The sequence below is a fragment of the Oncorhynchus keta genome, unplaced genomic scaffold (genome assembly GCF_023373465.1).
Source record: "Oncorhynchus keta strain PuntledgeMale-10-30-2019 unplaced genomic scaffold, Oket_V2 Un_contig_14158_pilon_pilon, whole genome shotgun sequence".
Lineage (NCBI taxonomy): Eukaryota > Metazoa > Chordata > Actinopteri > Salmoniformes > Salmonidae > Oncorhynchus > Oncorhynchus keta.
In genome coordinates, this window is record NW_026278577.1 from 1 (window position 1) to 17,793 (window position 17,793).

The 17,793-nt window shown below is 46.4% G+C and overlaps 1 protein-coding gene and 1 pseudogene across 1 annotated transcript; both read left to right on the forward strand.

The window, feature by feature from the left end:
• Window positions 1-108: 108 nt before the first annotated feature.
• Window positions 109-4,009, forward strand: LOC118373328 (unconventional myosin-Ie-like; the record flags this gene model as incomplete). The annotated part of the gene is made up of 8 exons (XM_052501705.1): window positions 109-172; window positions 418-563; window positions 668-814; window positions 1,673-1,830; window positions 1,941-2,015; window positions 2,093-2,300; window positions 2,456-2,630; window positions 2,912-4,009. Coding segments are annotated over 7 exons (934 nt in total), but the record flags the coding sequence as incomplete, so codon positions are not given.
• Window positions 3,121-17,379, forward strand: LOC127918424 (exopolyphosphatase PRUNE1-like; annotated as a pseudogene).
• Window positions 17,380-17,793: the final 414 nt, after the last annotated feature.

Sequence of the window (17,793 nt, forward strand, 5' to 3'; positions counted from 1 at the left end):
TGTAGCCTCAGACATCCTACTGAATAAGAAGGAGAGGAGGAGGAACAGCCTCAACAGGAACTTTGTGGGCGACTACATCGGCACTGACAACCACCCGAGATCCGGCAGTTCGTGGGCCGCCCGGGAAGATCGATTTGCAGATGTGGTTGCCAAATATGACCGCAGGTTTAGGGTAAGAGTCAAGTATGACCACAGTAACAAACCAACATTAACATTGTCACAGAACGCATAATGCTATTGTTATTCATGTTAGATAGACAAGACAGTGTTTCTAGTCCCTCGATGGTTTGGTGGATACTGCCAATGCTTGTCTGCTCAATGAACAACAACCTGTCAGTCAGTCTATATATTGTGGTTCCTGGTCAGTAAGCCTATAATGGCAACAAGTTATATAATATCCCCCTCTCCATCTTGCAGACTGTGAAGCGTGACCTCATCCTGACCCCTAAGTTCCTGTATCTGATTGGTCGTGAGAAGGTGAAGCAGGGACCAGATAAGGGACAGATCCACGAGGTTCTGAAGAGACAGATAGAAGTGGAGAAGATTCAGTCAGTCTCTCTCAGGTGCCGGTTTAGATACTCTGGAAGTGTTATACCAGTTGATGGTCATGATGCACAGTAGTAGAAATGGGCTTTTCATTGAAAAGATGTCTCCTTTCCTCCCTCAGTACCCTGCAGGATGACTTCTTCATCATCCACGAGGAGCATTACGACAGTGTCCTTCAGTGCATCTTCAAGACGGAGTTCCTCAGTCTGCTCTACAAACGTTATGATGAGAAGACCCAGAGGAAGCTACCGCTCAAGTTCAACAACCTGTCAGTCAGTCTTTACTCTGAGCTTAGCCTTAGACCAGTCAGTGGGGTCTTACTGTTAAACAGTTGAAACCATAACAGTGGTTTTCTATAAAAAGCTGAGGGCTGGGGAAATAAAACCACTCTCTCATAGACCGATATGGATGCAAGGACTGATATTATAAAGAGAGCTTTAACCATGTTTTGAGGCTATACAGTTTTACATTTACTTTGTATACAAACATTGGAGTAAAGTAAGCCTATATTTTGGGTTCTGACTCCAGTGTATTGATTTATCAGCAACTTAAATGACTAAAACCACATATAAAGTATGTATAAAAGATGATGGGGCTATATCTTTATAAGATCATGTACAACCACCAAAATGAAAACTAGACAGTCTGGGAGAATCTAAAATTCCAAAGATGTCATGGGTCTCGCTGTGATTTTGTTATAATGTTTGAGTCACCCAGATAGCATAAGAACATGGCATAAGCCCTGGCAAAATGTGGAGAATTGTACGAAATTTGCTATTAAAACAAAAAAAATCTCCCCACATATTGAAATGTGCAGAATGGCACGAAATTTGCTTTAAAACAGCAAGACCTGTGGCCAAGAGGAGGGCCTTTACACATTTTGGCGGGAGACGCCCCCAAGCTAAATTATTATATTCTTAGAGAATCAATTAAATCATTAATTTATAAGTCCAAAAAGGGATGTTGCAACTGATGATTTCCCCTTAAAACATACCAGTGTCATGCTTTACGTCAACGATCATGAATAATCTCAATCTCAAAATACGCAAAAGTTATCCAGTTTGAGTCTTTTAAGCCATATCTTAACCCATTGCGCTTCTCTCTCCCCTCTCCGTTCCTCGTTTAGACTGGAGTTTAAGGTGAAGAAGGGAGGTTGGGGGCCGTTCTCAGCTGCTGGCTCCAGGCAGATCCAGTTCCAGCCGGGCCAAGGAGAAGAGGCGGTTGTGAAGCCCAGCAGCAAGGTCCTCATAGTCACCATCGGACCCGGGCTCCCAAAGAACTCCAGTGAGTCCAAGCACTTTGAATGGAGACTTCTATTAGTAGGCTTAATCTGAGTCTGCAACCGTCCCATAGCATTTCAGACACATCACACCTTTTTGTCATGTGTTCCCCAGGACCGACCCGCAGGGACAACAGGAAAAGTCGCTACATGGGAAACCAGACTCCAGGCTCAGGACAGCAGTCACAAGGTGAGAGAACTAGATATCTGAGCCTCTCCAAAGATGGCACTCATTTCACTTTTGACCTGACTCAACATCTGTCTCAGGTGCCCCCAGGGGCAGAGGCCGAGGTGGGGGTGGTGGTCAGCGGGGTGGGCCACCCTCGTCCAGGGTCTCTCTGCTCCGCCGGCAGTCCAGTATGGAGCAGCCTACACTACCCCGACAACAGAGGTCCCGGCAGACCAACAACCACTCCAACAACCAGAGCCAGGCAGACACCGCTTTCATGAACGTGCCTGACCAGGGAGTGGCTGGGTGAGTTCTCACGTCCTGTTTGAATACTTGTTAGGTTGTTAAAATTGATATTCTTCCTGTTGTTGCTGGTGTTTCGAAAAAAAAAAACTATATACTGTAAACCAAGAAAGGCACTTTTTATAAATCTCTCTGTCTCTCCTCCCAATTTCGCTCAGTGTTCATCGTAGACGCTCGAAGGAGGTCAAGCCTTCCCCAGGAGCGGGCCGCCCCAAGCCTGCCCCCAAGCCCAAGCCTCGCGCCCCAGAATGCCGGCGCTGTATGCTTACGACGCCCAGGACACTGATGAGCTGAGCTTCAACGCGGAGGATGTCATTGAAATCCTCACTGAAGGTACTAAACTCTTACAGTAGATCATCTCTGAAGTTATAGTTATATAAACTGAGTATATTAATTACAGTAGTATAAAACTGCTATTAGTCATATACTATAAGTACTGCTACATATTATATACTGCTAGTATTGTAGCATTATTAAAGGCATTCTATAACCACATGTTCAACTGTGATGCAGTCTTCCTGTGCTTCACCTGTAATTCCCTCTTGAGGATAGAAAAGGGCAATATAGTCTATAATGTCTAGATTGACCGGTTTTCTCACCCATCCTCCCTCCAGATCCATCAGGCTGGTGGTACGGTCGTCTTCGCGGGAGGGAAGGCATGTTTCCTGGGAATTATGTAAAGAAGATTTAGGCTGCAGCGATGAGGGACTTGTCCAATGAGAGAAGATCTAGACTGGAGCGATGAGGGACATGTCCAATGAGAGAAGATCTAGACTGGAGCGATGACGGACATGTCCAATGAGAGAAGATCTAGACTGGAGCGATGAGGGACATGTCCAATGAGAGCAAGGAGTCAGGTGGCAACAGTAGAATTACAACCATACCAAGTGCATTACTACAGAGACAAAACAAAAAAAGCATCATTAAAGAATTTCTCCATACCATCTCTCTTTGGAGTCCAAGACAAGGGAATGTGATGATTTTTGCCAAAGATGGTTTCAAGTGCAAATACTACTAATTTTTATCAATGGATCGTATCTATTGTTTTAGCATGGGTTAGCTTTTTTTAAAGACTGAACAAAAATGTTTTATTTTATCCTGCATCTTTTTATAGCCATTTACCTCCAGTGTTCAAATAAATCTTAGTTTTATTTGCTCTTTCACATTTGTTTAATACATAGGACCAAATGTCCATAATAATCTCAGTTCAGGTGGAGTTGGGATAGAATGGGTAATTACAAAACATTTTTGACAAGATATATATTGTAAAATATATATTAGTTGTGTATTTTATGTGATTATCCATGTCTTAGGTAGATATTTCACAATTCTATATTAGTGAAGATTTGTAAGGCTGAGTTTACACAGGCAGCCCAATTCTGATGTTTTACCCAATTATCGGCAAAAGGGCCGGTCTGATTTGCCAAAAGACCAATTAACGGCAAAATAATCAGAATTGGGCTGCCTGTGTAAACCCAGCCTTACCGATCTTCACTGATATAGAATTGTGAAATATCTACCGAAGATGATGATGAACCATAAAAGACATTAACAGAGCCTACCATTTCCCATGTTTTATAATAGGCTACATGGTACATGTTATTACCCAGAGATAGTCTGTTAAAAAAGAAAGAAAAGACAGTTGATTGTTTGTCGACAGTTGACGTAAGGTCCTAATGAACAAAAAATTAAAAGAATTGTAAACCATCAAATATTGAGGGGTTGTTTCTTTGGGGGAGTCTGTAAAAAGAGTGGTCCCATGACACTCTTTTTACAGCCTATGGGACACTGGTCATGTCTAGAAGGGATGGCACTGATGTCAAAGTGACTATTGAGTTGCATCAGGATAATTATAGCTCACCTAACCCTTTTCATAACCATAACCTATTCTCCTAAACTAACTGCGTAAATTGTCCTAACCTGCTGGGTAAGTTACCCTAAATGTTTAAATGTGAAGCATCCGCTTAGCGTTTCCAATCACTACCAATGAAACATTTGATATCAATATAGTTTTCTGTTCGCACAACTGGAATATGTTATGAACAGAATGGACTACGGTTTGTAGACTTTACCCGTTGCAAAAGTTTTCAAAAGTCGCGTTGTTTAGAAGGAGTGCAAATGCAAAGTAAGTTATTGCACACGCGCATTTCAGAGTAGGCGTTCCCTGGCGGAAATATGAAAATAACGCAAGAACGGGCCAATAGGATCCCGCTAGCTCGTATTTGGCTCTGCCCCCTTGCTTGGTCTGACCACTATGGCCCATTTGTTCCCATTGGAAACGAGAGGCTGTGGTCTATCTTGGTTTAGTTATAAAACATCTTTGCTACAACCTCTTTGAAACTACCAGTTTGTAAACCAATATTTGATACTACACTACCCACAATACTACGTCCCGTCTTTGAACGTCACGTCAGCCCAAGACGAGTCACGCACGACTCTTGGGCATTAACATTTCAAACTTACAGTGCAGTCTTTTCATTCCTGAGACGTGCAGATACAGCTAACGTTAGCTATATGCAACAAAGACAACTAGCAAACTCATTTCAGACTGTCTTTAGGTAGTGCATCCAATAACCATGGATATATTTTTAAAAAGCTGTCGCAATGAGCTGAAGGTAGGAACATAGACGGTTTCTGGTGGTCGCGCCGTTTGTTTGCTTTATCCATTTTCAATGTTTAGTTTGTCTTAACGGCTAACGTTAGCTAGTTATGTAGTCTAATAAATAACTTCGACATGTACATTTGATGCACAAATTAGTGGGGTTTTCAGAGATATCAGGAGAAAGGTAGCTAGACATTAAATTCCGACTAGATCAAGTCGAAAGACTTGTCATTGAAAAACAGTAGGGCAATGTGACAGCAGCCTGCCGCATGGTCCCGGTGTTGCTTGTGGGCTCGTGCATGCGCATCAAATTAGATCAGACTGAGACAGTTGTCACCGTACACTAACTACATTTGAACTGTACTGTACATAGACTGTAATTACAGCTAGCTAGTTGGCTAGCCAGGCAAATTAGCATTGTCACGTGATCACATAATTGTGTTAAATGTAACTCATACACTGCTTCATTATGTTGCATGATATATATGCATTAATATATTTAAGTGATATTCAAACATATAATTGTTCAATTGTAATGGGCCATGAAAGTACATTTCTTGTAGGGTCAGCTGCCTGTCAGGTGCCTGTCAGGTGTCAATATGCCCACGTGCATTTTTTTGCTTTGCATGTCTGCCATACTTACAGTTACACGGTGGCTTTAATTTCAGGGTCTTGATGTCGTGCTCTTGACCTTAAGTGAAAAGAGCACTGTTTGGGTTCAAAACAAGCCCTATCAAGATTAGTGAGATCAGATGGTGTGTATATAGCGCCTCAGAGCGTCACACCTTATTTACTCGGTGTTCAGTGAGGGGGAAGAGAAGTCAGCACCTGCACAGATGTACTATCCAGTGTGTACATGGGGAGGCTGGGTTGAGAGAGAAGTCTAATGGGAACTGAAAGACAGGTGAGGTGCATTTCAATAGTTAACAGTGGCTTCCACTCCTTCTGTATCAATCTGAAAACATCATGGATAGATGAGACTGGGTTGTATCGTGGATAGATGAGACTGGGTTGTATCGTGGATAGATGAGACTGGGTTGTACCGTGGATAGATGAGACTGGGTTGTACCGTGGATAAATGAGACTGGGTTGTACCGTGGATAGATGAGACTGGGTTGTACCGTGGATAGATGAGACTGGGTTGTACCGTGGATAGATGAGACTGGGTTGTACCGTGGATAGATGAGACTGGGTTATATCGTGGATAGATGAGACTGGGTTATATCGTGGATAGATGAGACTGGGTTATATCGTGGATAGATGAGACTGGGTTATACCGTGGATAGATGAGACTGGGTTATATCGTGGATAGATGAGACTGGGTTATACCGTGGATAGATGAGACTGGGTTGTACCGTGGATAGATGAGACTGGGTTGTACCGTGGATAGATGAGACTGGGTTATACCGTGGATAGATGAGACTGGGTTGTACCGTGGATAGATGAGACTGGGTTGTACCGTGGATAGATGAGACTGGGTTGTACCGTGGATAGATGAGACTGGGTTGTACCGTGGATAGATGAGACTGGGTTGTACCGTGGATAGATGAGACTGGGTTGTACCGTGGATAGATGAGACTGGGTTGTACCGTGGATAGATGAGACTGGGTTGTACCGTGGATAGATGAGACTGGGTTGTACCGTGGATAGATGAGACTGGGTTGTACCGTGGATAGATGAGACTGGGTTGTATCGTGGATAGATGAGACTGGGTTATATCGTGGATAGATGAGACTGGGTTATATCGTAGATAGATGAGACTGGGTTATATCGTAGATAGATGAGACTGGGTTATATCGTAGATAGATGAGACTGGGTTATATCGTAGATAGATGAGACTGGGTTATATCGTAGATAGATGAGACTGGGTTATATCGTAGATAGATGAGACTGGGTTATATCGTAGATAGATGAGACTGGGTTGATCTGCAACAGATGGCTGATAGATGAGTACTACTGAGTGTTGGGGGGGGGGGGTTAATGATCCCCTCTCACTGACTGGGAACATTTTAGATGAGAGCGATTTACAGGACCAATTAGGATTAAGTGCCTTGCTCTAAGGGCACAGATTTTATTTTTTCACCTCGTGCTTGATAGATGAGACCAGGGTTTCGATTACTGGATAGATGAACTGGGTTGTACCGTGGATAGATGAGACTGGGTTGTCACATGGCGTTGTAGATGAACAAGCTGCCTCTGTTAGCCCCTAGCTCTGGCACCCATGACTCGTGCTGCTGTCACAGATAGATGAGACTGGGTTATACGTGGATAGATAAAAGATTCAACAAAAACACGTAGTGGAGATAGGATGTCAGAGCTTAGCCATTACATCACAGTCTGCTCTAGAGGTCATTGATGGGTTAGCCTAAGGCTGTTTGAAAGATGCCAAAGACTTCAGGTTATATCAGTAGATAGCTCATCCACTTTCTGCCATTGACCCTTCAGAAGATGAAACAGTGTCCAGGGTTTTATCTAGGATGGGGGATAGATGAGACTGGGTTATCTCCTGTGATAGATGAGACTGGCATTGTTATAACACAGATAGATGAGACTGGGTTATATCACTAAGATAGATGATAGCCTTAAAAGGTTCATTGCAGATGAGAGTAATGGATAGATGAGACTGTATTTTCTCATGGTATTCCCTCATAGGAGTTGGATATTCTTGTGACTGTATTATACTCTACCCTCCACAGGGGATAGATGAGACTGGGTTCTGGGGAACGAGGCCTGTAGATAGATGAGACTCTGGGTTATACTTCCTGTCCAAGGTGAGATAACCCACCCCAGATTTGAGACCATGTGTTGAGAATGGTTCAATAGATGAGACAGGTGTTATACCTCTCGTAGATCCCAGATGATTCTGGGAAAGTTCCTCTTCCGTTCTGAACATAGATGAGAGACTGGGACAATATTCCTGATAGATGAGAGTGGCCTCTCCCAGGATGACCTGGTGTCCGGGATAGCTGGATGAGACTGCCGGTTATACTGGTGGATAGATGAGACAGGGTTATACCGTAGATAGATGAGACTGGGTTGACAGTCATCCAGGAGATAGATGAGACTGTATTCTATAAAAGCAACACTGATAGAGATCCTTGAAATAGCTTGACTGGAAGTCTGACTGTGTGGCTGTCTAGATAGATGAGACTGTGTGGTTGTCTGTTGGATAGATGAGACTGTTGTTGGAGATAGATGTCTGTTGCAGCTCTGACTGTGTGGCTGTCTGTTGCAGCTCTGACTGTGTGGCTGTCTGTTGCAGCTCTGACTGTGTGGCTGTCTGTTGCAGCTCTGACTGTGTGGCTGTCTGATGCAGCTCTGACTGTGTGGCTGTCTGTTGCAGCTCTGACTGTGTGGCTGTCTGTTGGAGCTCTGACTGTGTGGCTGTCTGTTGGAGCTCTGACTGTGTGGCTGTCTGTTGCAGCTCTGACTGTGTGGCTGTCTGTTGCAGCTCTGACTGTGTGGCTGTCTGTTGCAGCTCTGACTAGTGGCTGAGTTGCACTCTGACTGTGTGGCTGTCTGTTGCAGCTCTGACTGTGATCTAGAAGATGGCTGGAGGTGATCGACCATCACCTCCTGGAGAGGAATCTCCCTCCTGGGTTGTTACCGTGGAGAGTGAGACTGCTCCACCCTGGTGGCAGAACGGATCATCCAGAAAGCCCCTGAAGTCCTCGACCAACAGGTGGCCCAGCTCTTATATGGTAACCAGAAATATAACTGATGTATGTGGAAATCATTTCAGTATTAAGTGAACTATGCCTTTAACTGCATCACTGTGTGACGAGACTGACATCCTGTTCTTTGTGATCACAGGCACCATAGTGTTAGACTGTGTGAACATGGCCCCAGAGGCAGGGAAAGTCACCCCTAAAGACAGCCAGTACGCTGGCCTCCTGGAGACGCACTTCCCCAACCTGCCACCAAGGGGCGTCCTCTTCCAGTCCTTGCAGAATGCTAAATTTGACGTGTCAGGTAAACACCCCAGGATTAATACCTGAAGCTCAGCCTTGTGGATGTGGTTTTTGCCTCTCAGATTAGAACGATGGGCATCCCATGATATCAATGCCATGTTTAAGTATGAAGGAGAGGGAGACCGACAATGTTTTTTGCTCGTATTCCCTTGTTCCCAGGTCTTACCACAGAACAGATGCTTCTGAAAGACATGAAGGTGGCATCGGAAGGAGATTTAAAACTGGCAGTCAGTGTGATATATATGACACTGGAGGTGGGTGTGCATCTTAACTATTCAAAATGTGATACAACACAAGGTTACACGTACTACTGGTGGATAATAGCATGGTTCAAATACTATCATGTACCCAGTTCTACTGCAGTATGCCATCTCACAATGCATGTTTCACCTATGAATTCTTTACAGAATCTCATTTTCAGATCTAAACTGAACACAGTCCTCAAGTTATCAGAGCCTTTCCCCGTGCTACTGCCTGACACACCCTTCAGACACTTCCCCATTGTTACTGCCTGACACACCCTTCAGACACTTCCCCGTGCTACTGCCTGACACACCCTTCAGACACTTCCCCATTGTTACTGCCTGACACACCCTTCAGACACTTCCCCATGCTACTGCCTGACACACCCTTCAGACACTTCCCCGTACTACTGCCTGACACACCCTTCAGACACTTCCCCATTGTTACTGCCTGACACACCCTTCAGACACTTCCCCATGTTACTGCCTGACACACCCTTCAGACACTTCCCCGTGCTACTGCCTGACACACCCTTCAGACACTTCCCCATTGTTACTGCCTGACACACCCTTCAGACACTTCCCCATGCTACTGCCTGACACACCCTTCAGACACTTCCCGTACTACTGCCTGAAACCCTTCAGACACTTCCCCATTAGCCTGACACACCTTCAGACACTTCCCCATGTTACTGCCTGACACACCCTTCAGACACTTCCCCGTGCTACTTGACACACCCTTCAGACACTTTGCTACTGCCTGACACCCTTCAGATACTTCTCTGTGCTACTGCCTGATGCACCCTTCAGACACTTCCCGTTGTTACTGGCTGTTTGACACCCTTCAGACACTTCCCTGTTGTTACTGCCTGACACAGCCTTCAGACACTTCCCTGTTGTTACTGCCTGACACACCCTTCAGACACTTCCCTGTTGTTACTGCCTGACCACCCTTCAGACACTTCCCTGTGTTACTGCCTGTCGCACCCTTCAGACACTTCCCTGTGTTACTGCCTGATGCACCCTTCAGACACTTCCCTGTTGTTACTGCCTGACGCACCCTTCAGACACTTCCCTGTGTTACTGCCTGACGCACCCTTCAGACACTTCCCTGTGTTACTGCCTGATGCACCCTTCAGACACTTCCCTGTGTTACTGCCTGACACACCCTTCAGACACTTCCCTGTTGTTACTGCCTGACACACCCTTCAGACACTTCCCTGTGTTACTCTGACACACCCTTCAGACACTTCCCCACCCTTCAGACAGTTCCCACACTGACCTGTTGTTACTGCATGACACACCCTTCAGCCTTCCCTGTGTTACTGCTTCAGACACTTCCCTGTGACTGACGCACCCTTCAGATACTTCCCTGTGTTACTGCCGGGCACCCTTCAGACACTTCTCTGTGGCCCGACGCACCCTTCAGACACTTCCCTGTTGTTACTGCCTGACGCACCCTTCAGATACTTCCCTGTTGTTACTGCCTGAACACCCTTCAGACACTTCCTGCTGTTACTGCATGGACGCAACCTTCAGACACTTCCCTGTTGTTACTGCCTGACGCACCCTTCAGACACTTCCCTGTTGGACTGCCTGGTCACCTGGGACACTTCTTGTTACTGCCTCTGTCCCTTCAGACACTTCCCTGTTGTTACTGCCTGACACACCCTTCAGACACTTCCCTGTTGTTACTGCCTGACACATGCCTTCCGTGTTACTCTGATAAACACCCTTCTGGTACACTGCCTGACACACCCTTCAGAACCTGTTGTTACTGCCTGACTGACAGTCACTGCCTGGGCACCCTTCAGACACTTCCCCTGTTGACTGCCCGGCGCACCTGACACTTCCCTGTGTTACTGCCCACGCACCCTTCAGACACTTCCCTGTGTTACTGCCTGACGCACCCTTCAGACACTTCCCTGTTGTTACTGCCTGACTGTGACACTTCCCTGTTGTTACTGCCTGACTGCACCCTTCAGACACTTCCCTGTCTGTTTGCCTGAGCTTCAGACACTTCCCCATGTGTGACACACACTTCAGTCTGTAAACTGCAGCACCCTTCAGACACTTCCCTGTGTTCTGCCTTGCACCCTCAGACACTTCCCTGTTGTTACTGCAGCACCCTTCTGACTTCCCTGTGTGGCTGTCTGTTGCACCCTCAGACACTTCCCTGTTGTGGCTGTCTGTTGCAGCTTCTGACTGTGTGGCTGTCTGTTGCAGCTCTGACACTTCCCCTGTTACTGTTGCAGCTCTGACACTGTGTGGCTGTCTGTTGCAGCTCTGACTTCCCTGGCTGTCTGTTGCAGCTTCAGACACTTCTCTGTGTTACTGCCTGTTGCAGCTCTGACTTGTGTGGCTGTCTGACACACCCTTCAGACACTTCTCTGTGTTACTGCCTGACACACCCTTCAGACACTTCCCTGTTGTTACTGTCTGTTGCACCCTTCAGACACTTCCCTGTTGTTCTGTTGACACACCCTTCAGACACTTCCCTGTTGTTACTGCCTGACGCACCCTTCAGACACTTCTGTTACTGCCTGAGCACCCTTGACACTTGTTGTTACTCTGAGCACCCTTCAGACACTTCCCTGTTGTTAGCCTGACGACCACCCTTCAGACACTTCCCTGTTGTTAGCCTGAACACCCTTCAGACACTTCCCTGTTACTGCCTGACGCTACCTTCAGACACGGTGGGCCTGTTGTTACTGCTGACGCACCCTTCAGACACTTCCCTGTGTTATCACCCTTCAGACACTTCCCTGTTGTTACTGCCTGACACCCTTCAGACACAGAAATATAACTTCCCTGTTGTTACTGCCTGACGCACCCTTCAGACACTTCCCAGTGTTACTGCCTATGCACCCTTCAGACACTTCCCTGCATTACTGCCTGACGAGACCTTCAGACACTTCCCTGTTGTTACTGCCTGATCACCCTTCAGACACTTCCCTGTTGTTACTGCCTGCACCCTTCAGACACTGTGTTACTGCCTGGCACCCTTCAGACACTTCCCTGTTGTTACTGCCTGACACACCCTTCAGACACTTCCCTGTTGTTACTGCCTGACACACCCTTCAGACACTTCCCCGTGTTACTGCCTGACACACCCTTCAGACACTTCCCCGTACTACTGCCTGACAGTCCTTCAGATACTTCCCTGTTGTTACTGCCTGACGCACCCTTCAGACACTTCCCTGTTGTTACTGCCTGGCGCACCCTTCAGACACTTCCCTGTTGTTACTGCCCGGCGCACCCTTCAGACACTTCCCTGTGTTACTGCCCGACGCACTCAGACACTTCCCTGTGTTACTGCCTGACGCACCCTTCAGACACTTCCCTGTTGTTACTGCCTGACGCACCCTTCAGATTTGTTACTGCCTGACGCACCCTTCAGACACTTCCCTGTTGTTACTGCCTGAGCACCCTTCAGACACTTCCCCATGTTACTGCCTGACACACACTTCAGACACTTCCCTGTTGTTACTGGGCATGACCCTTCAGACACTTCCCATGTTACTGCCTGATGACCCTTCAGACACTTCCCTGTTGTTACAATGTTTTTGCCCTTCAGAGATTCCCTTGTTACTGCCTGGCACCCTTCTTACCTGTTGTTACTGCCAGAACAGACACTTCCCTGTTACTGAAGGTGGCATCAGACACTTCCCCATGTTACTAAAACACCCTTCAGACACTTCCCTGATGTTACTGCCTGTGGGTGTGCATCTTAACCCTTCAGACACTTCCCTGGTTGTTACTGCCTGATATATTACACTAGCATGACGCACCCTTCAGACACTTCTCATGTTACTGCCAGTTCAGACACTTCCCTGTGTTACTGCCTGACCATCTCAGACAATGCATGTGTTCACTGCCTGAACACCCTTACAGACACTTCCCTGTTGTTACTGCCTTTCAGACACTTCCCTAAACTGACACACCCTTCAGACAGTCCTGTTGTTATCAGCACCCTTCAGACACTTCCCTGTTGTTACTGCCTGACACACCCTTCAGACACTTCCCGTTGTTACTGCCTGACACACCCTTCAGACACTTCCCTGTTGTTACTGCCTGACACACCCTTCAGACACTTCCCCATTGTTACTGCCTGACACACCCTTCAGACACTTCCCCATGTTACTGCCTGACACACCCTTCAGACACTTCCCGTACTACTGCCTGACACACCCTTCAGACACTTCCCCATTGTTACTGCCTGACGCACCCTTCAGACACTTCCCTGTTGTTACTGCCTGACACACCCTTCAGACACTTCCCTGTGTTACTGCCTGACGCACCCTTCAGACACTTCCCTGTGTTACTGCCTGATGCACCCTTCAGACACTTCTCTGTGTTACTGCCTGACACACCCTTCAGACACTTCCCCATGTTACTGCCTGACACACCCTTCAGACACTTCCCTGTGTTACTGCCTGACACACCCTTCAGACACTTCCCCTTGTTACTGCCTGACACACCCTTCAGACACTTCCCCGTGTTACTGCCTGACACACCCTTCAGACACTTCCCCGTGCTACTGCCTGACACACCCTTCAGATACTTCTCTGTGCTACTGCCTGATGCACCCTTCAGACACTTCCCCGTTGTTACTGCCTGACACACCCTTCAGACACTTCCCTGTTGTTACTGCCTGACACACCCTTCAGACACTTCCCTGTTGTTACTGCCTGACACACCCTTCAGACACTTCCCTGTTGTTACTGCCTGACACACCCTTCAGACACTTCCCTGTGTTACTGCCTGACGCACCCTTCAGACACTTCCCTGTGTTACTGCCTGACGCACCCTTCAGACACTTCCCTGTTGTTACTGCCTGACACACCCTTCAGACACTTCCCTGTTGTTACTGCCTGACACACCCTTCAGACACTTCCCTGTTGTTACTGCCTGACGCACCCTTCAGACACTTCCCTGTTGTTACTGCCTGACGCACCCTTCAGACACTTCCCTGTTGTTACTGCCTGACGCACCCTTCAGACACTTCCCTGTTGTTACTGCCTGACGCACCCTTCAGACACTTCCCTGTTGTTACTGCCTGACACACCCTTCAGACACTTCCCTGTTGTTACTGCCTGACGCACCCTTCAGACACTTCCCTGTTGTTACTGCCTGACGCACCCTTCAGACACTTCCCTGTGTTACTGCCTGACGCACCCTTCAGACACTTCCCTGTTGTTACTGCCTGACACACCCTTCAGACACTTCCCTGTGTTACTGCCTGACGCACCCTTCAGACACTTCCCTGTTGTTACTGCCTGACGCACCCTTCAGACACTTCCCTGTTGTTACTGCCTGACGCACCCTTCAGACACTTCCCTGTGTTACTGCCTGACGCACCCTTCAGACACTCAAAATGTGAAGGTGGGATGTTTCACCTAGTTCATGAAGATCACCCCCCCACATGTCCAATCAGGTGGAACCACCCACAAGTAAAAATGCACTAACCCTGTGCCTGTCTCTTCATGTGAACTTATAAAGGGACTCAACAGCTGCACTTGAGTTCATACTGAGATTTACAAACAAACTGTAATATCTATAAATGTTGTCCCTCAGGCTTTTCTACAGAGACAAAGCTTACAGCAAGAGCTCTGTGAGTTCTGCCACAAGCACAGCTACAACCTGGTGGTGGCCATGACGATCTCCTTCAATGATAACAAGGAGCCCTTCAGGCAGCTGGCCGTCTACAGCTCCAGCACCCTCTACAGGGGGGAGGTAGGAACTACACCATCCCAATCGGACATGATCCCATAGTGTTGACTATCTAGAGTTAAAGTAAGTCATTATGAAGAGTTGATAGTAAGCTTTGGGTTGCCAGGGTTGTTTTTTACAATGTTTTTTTTTTTTACATGGTCTTTGTTGTCCTGCAGATGAGCCAAGCCTTGGAGCAAGCCCGGAGACCCAGTCTGAGCCTGAGTCCAATGAGCAGCCCTTACTCAGACATCAGGGCTTACCTCCAGGGCAACACGTTGGCCTCCAGGAAGAAGGTGCTGCCCATCATCAAGGACTTCCTGAGGGACAGGGAGCGAAGAGAGGTGCATTGTGGGACCCTAGAGGAGAGTTACGAGGTACCACAGCAACGAGCGTACACTGAGGACGCTGGGATAGAGGAGGACTCCTACTTCCCCCCCACCCCTATGAACAGTCTGGTGGAGGGCTGTCCCCTTGACAACGGACTGCCCAAGATCAGCGCTGAAGCTCTGACGGAGAAGTTCAGCAAGATGGCCAGCGAAGAGGAGAACGCAGGGGGACTCTGATGTCACTCACACTCCTGGTGGTCAGCGGAGCACCCAAGCTCACTAACCTGTATAACAGCTGGATGGCCAGAGTTCTCGCAACAGGATTCAGACCAGTCAGAACAGATTGTTTATGACTGTGCAGGGTGTTGAGCTCGGCACAACATTGATCCGCTGGGATGAGGACTGGGAGGCACACTGTTCCCAATCCAGAGGAGTAAACAATCCACTGGCAATCATATTGGAGATGATGGAAATGCATTGAAAATATTAGTGACACCCGTGCTTTACGTTAGTGACACCTGTGCTTTACGTTAGTGACACCCGTGCTTTACGTTAGTGACACCCGTGCTTTACGTTAGTGACACCCGTGCTTTACGTTAGTGACACCCGTGCTTTACGTTAGTGACACCCGTGCTTTACGTTAGTGACACCCGTGCTTTACGTTAGTGACACCCGTGCTTTACGTTAGTGACACCCGTGCTTTACGTTGGTGACACCCGTGCTTTACGTTAGTGACACCCGTGCTTTACGTTAGTGACACCTGTGCTTTATATGGGGGGAGGGGGTTCCCGAGTGGCGTAGCGGTCCAAGGCACTGCATCTCAGTGCTAGAGGCGTCACTACATACCCTGGTTTGATTCCTGGCTGTATCACAACTGGTCGTTTTTGGGAGTCCCGTAGGGCGGCGCACAATTGTCCCAACGTCGTCCAGGTTAAGGTTTGGCCGGGGTAGGCCGATATTGTAATAAGAATTTGTTCTTAAATGACTTGCCTAGTTAAATAAAGGTTAAATAAAAAAATATTAGTGACACCGATGCTTTCATCCTTGAATGGGAATAATTTAATTGGGAACTCTGTTAATGGAAAAATACTCCCAGTTGTTATGTTTCCGGGAAATAGATTTTGCTGTCTCTCTCTTCTCCCCAAGAGTGTGTGTGCAGCCTAGACTAATGTGTATATGGACATTTTTGTGATAGATGCCTAAACCAATATGTGGCCCCACTTTATTTGGATAGTCCAGCTGTAGAACTATCTGTTGATAAGCAACTGCTTACTAAGCTTAGGGTAAGGGTTAATAGTTAGTTGGGGTTAGGGTCAGAGTTAAGTTTATGATTTGGTTAAGGTTGGCGTTTAGTACATAGTTAGTTGAAATGTGATAGTCTGTAGAGCATCTACAAATGGACTGTCCAAATGAAGTGTTACTCTGCATGATATGCAGTGTTGATTTGACATCATTGATAAGCAGTTTGACGTTGAAGTAAAGTGTTTGTGTTGAATAGTTATTGCTAGAGATAGCTAGACATTATTCCTTGACGGTTTTATTGATAATAAATCAGTTCTGAATGTTCTTCTGATTCAAAACACCATTATAATACTGATTTTTCCCCAAATGAAAGATTTTGTATACTGCAAATGTATGTAAACAATTTATTTAACAATTATCTGATTATATGCAATTGTATCGCACGAAGATACAGTAACTTCCGTTGGATTGTGTTAAAACACTTGGTACCAATGATATTTCTGATGTTATTTTGAATATAATACTTTGATCTCTTATCTGAAACTAGGACTCCCCAGAACCAAGGTACTTCCAGGCCTGATGTAGTCTAGTTAAATAACTGTTTATTTCATAAAATGCTCTAAACTGATGAGAACAGTGTTTGAGATGTAGCCATAATCTGCACTGAAAGGTAGAGTAGATTTCAGTCAAGGTTATAGACCATTAGCAGATGTTATGAAGGACAATCAAGTGAAAAATGTCAGTTTGACCTTTTTAATAATTTGAAATGTAATGGTTTCACCTGAAATGTTTGAAAAGAATTTAATAGTATTAAAGTTTCTTATCCTGTTTTGTCCATGTTATTTCAACTCAGTAGTTGTGATGTTGGGACCATGGAAGTTCCTCCCAGTGTGGGATCTACTGTCTACCTTCCTCTAGAGTTTGGCCGTATCCAAATGTTCATACCGTTTCTGTACCACACTGGGGTTTATGTTGTACCGGAAGTGCTCACTTATTCTTTACGCACAAAATAAATTAGGCGACAGGGTTCTTGATCCAGGAGTGCATTGAATGTTTCTATTGTAACCAAGAAGCTTGATCTTGACATCTAGCCACTTAGCAAGTTAGCAAACCAAATGCATAGCTGGAGCCCTGATCTGGATATCATGTATTTCTTATAGTTATACTTAAGTTTCAACGCGGCAGGCCCTGCGAGGCGCTGGTGGCCCCAACCCAAATAATGGTATTGAAAATCATGCCGTTGGTATTTTCTAAATACCCTGGTATAAAAGGAATATCGCCCAAGCCTACCTCCCTATTGTCCTTAACTCCTCCCTGACTGGGAGAACTGAGGCACATTCAATGGGATGCAATGTTTAGAACGCTGCAGATAGAAATGAAATGTATAGACTGGACAAG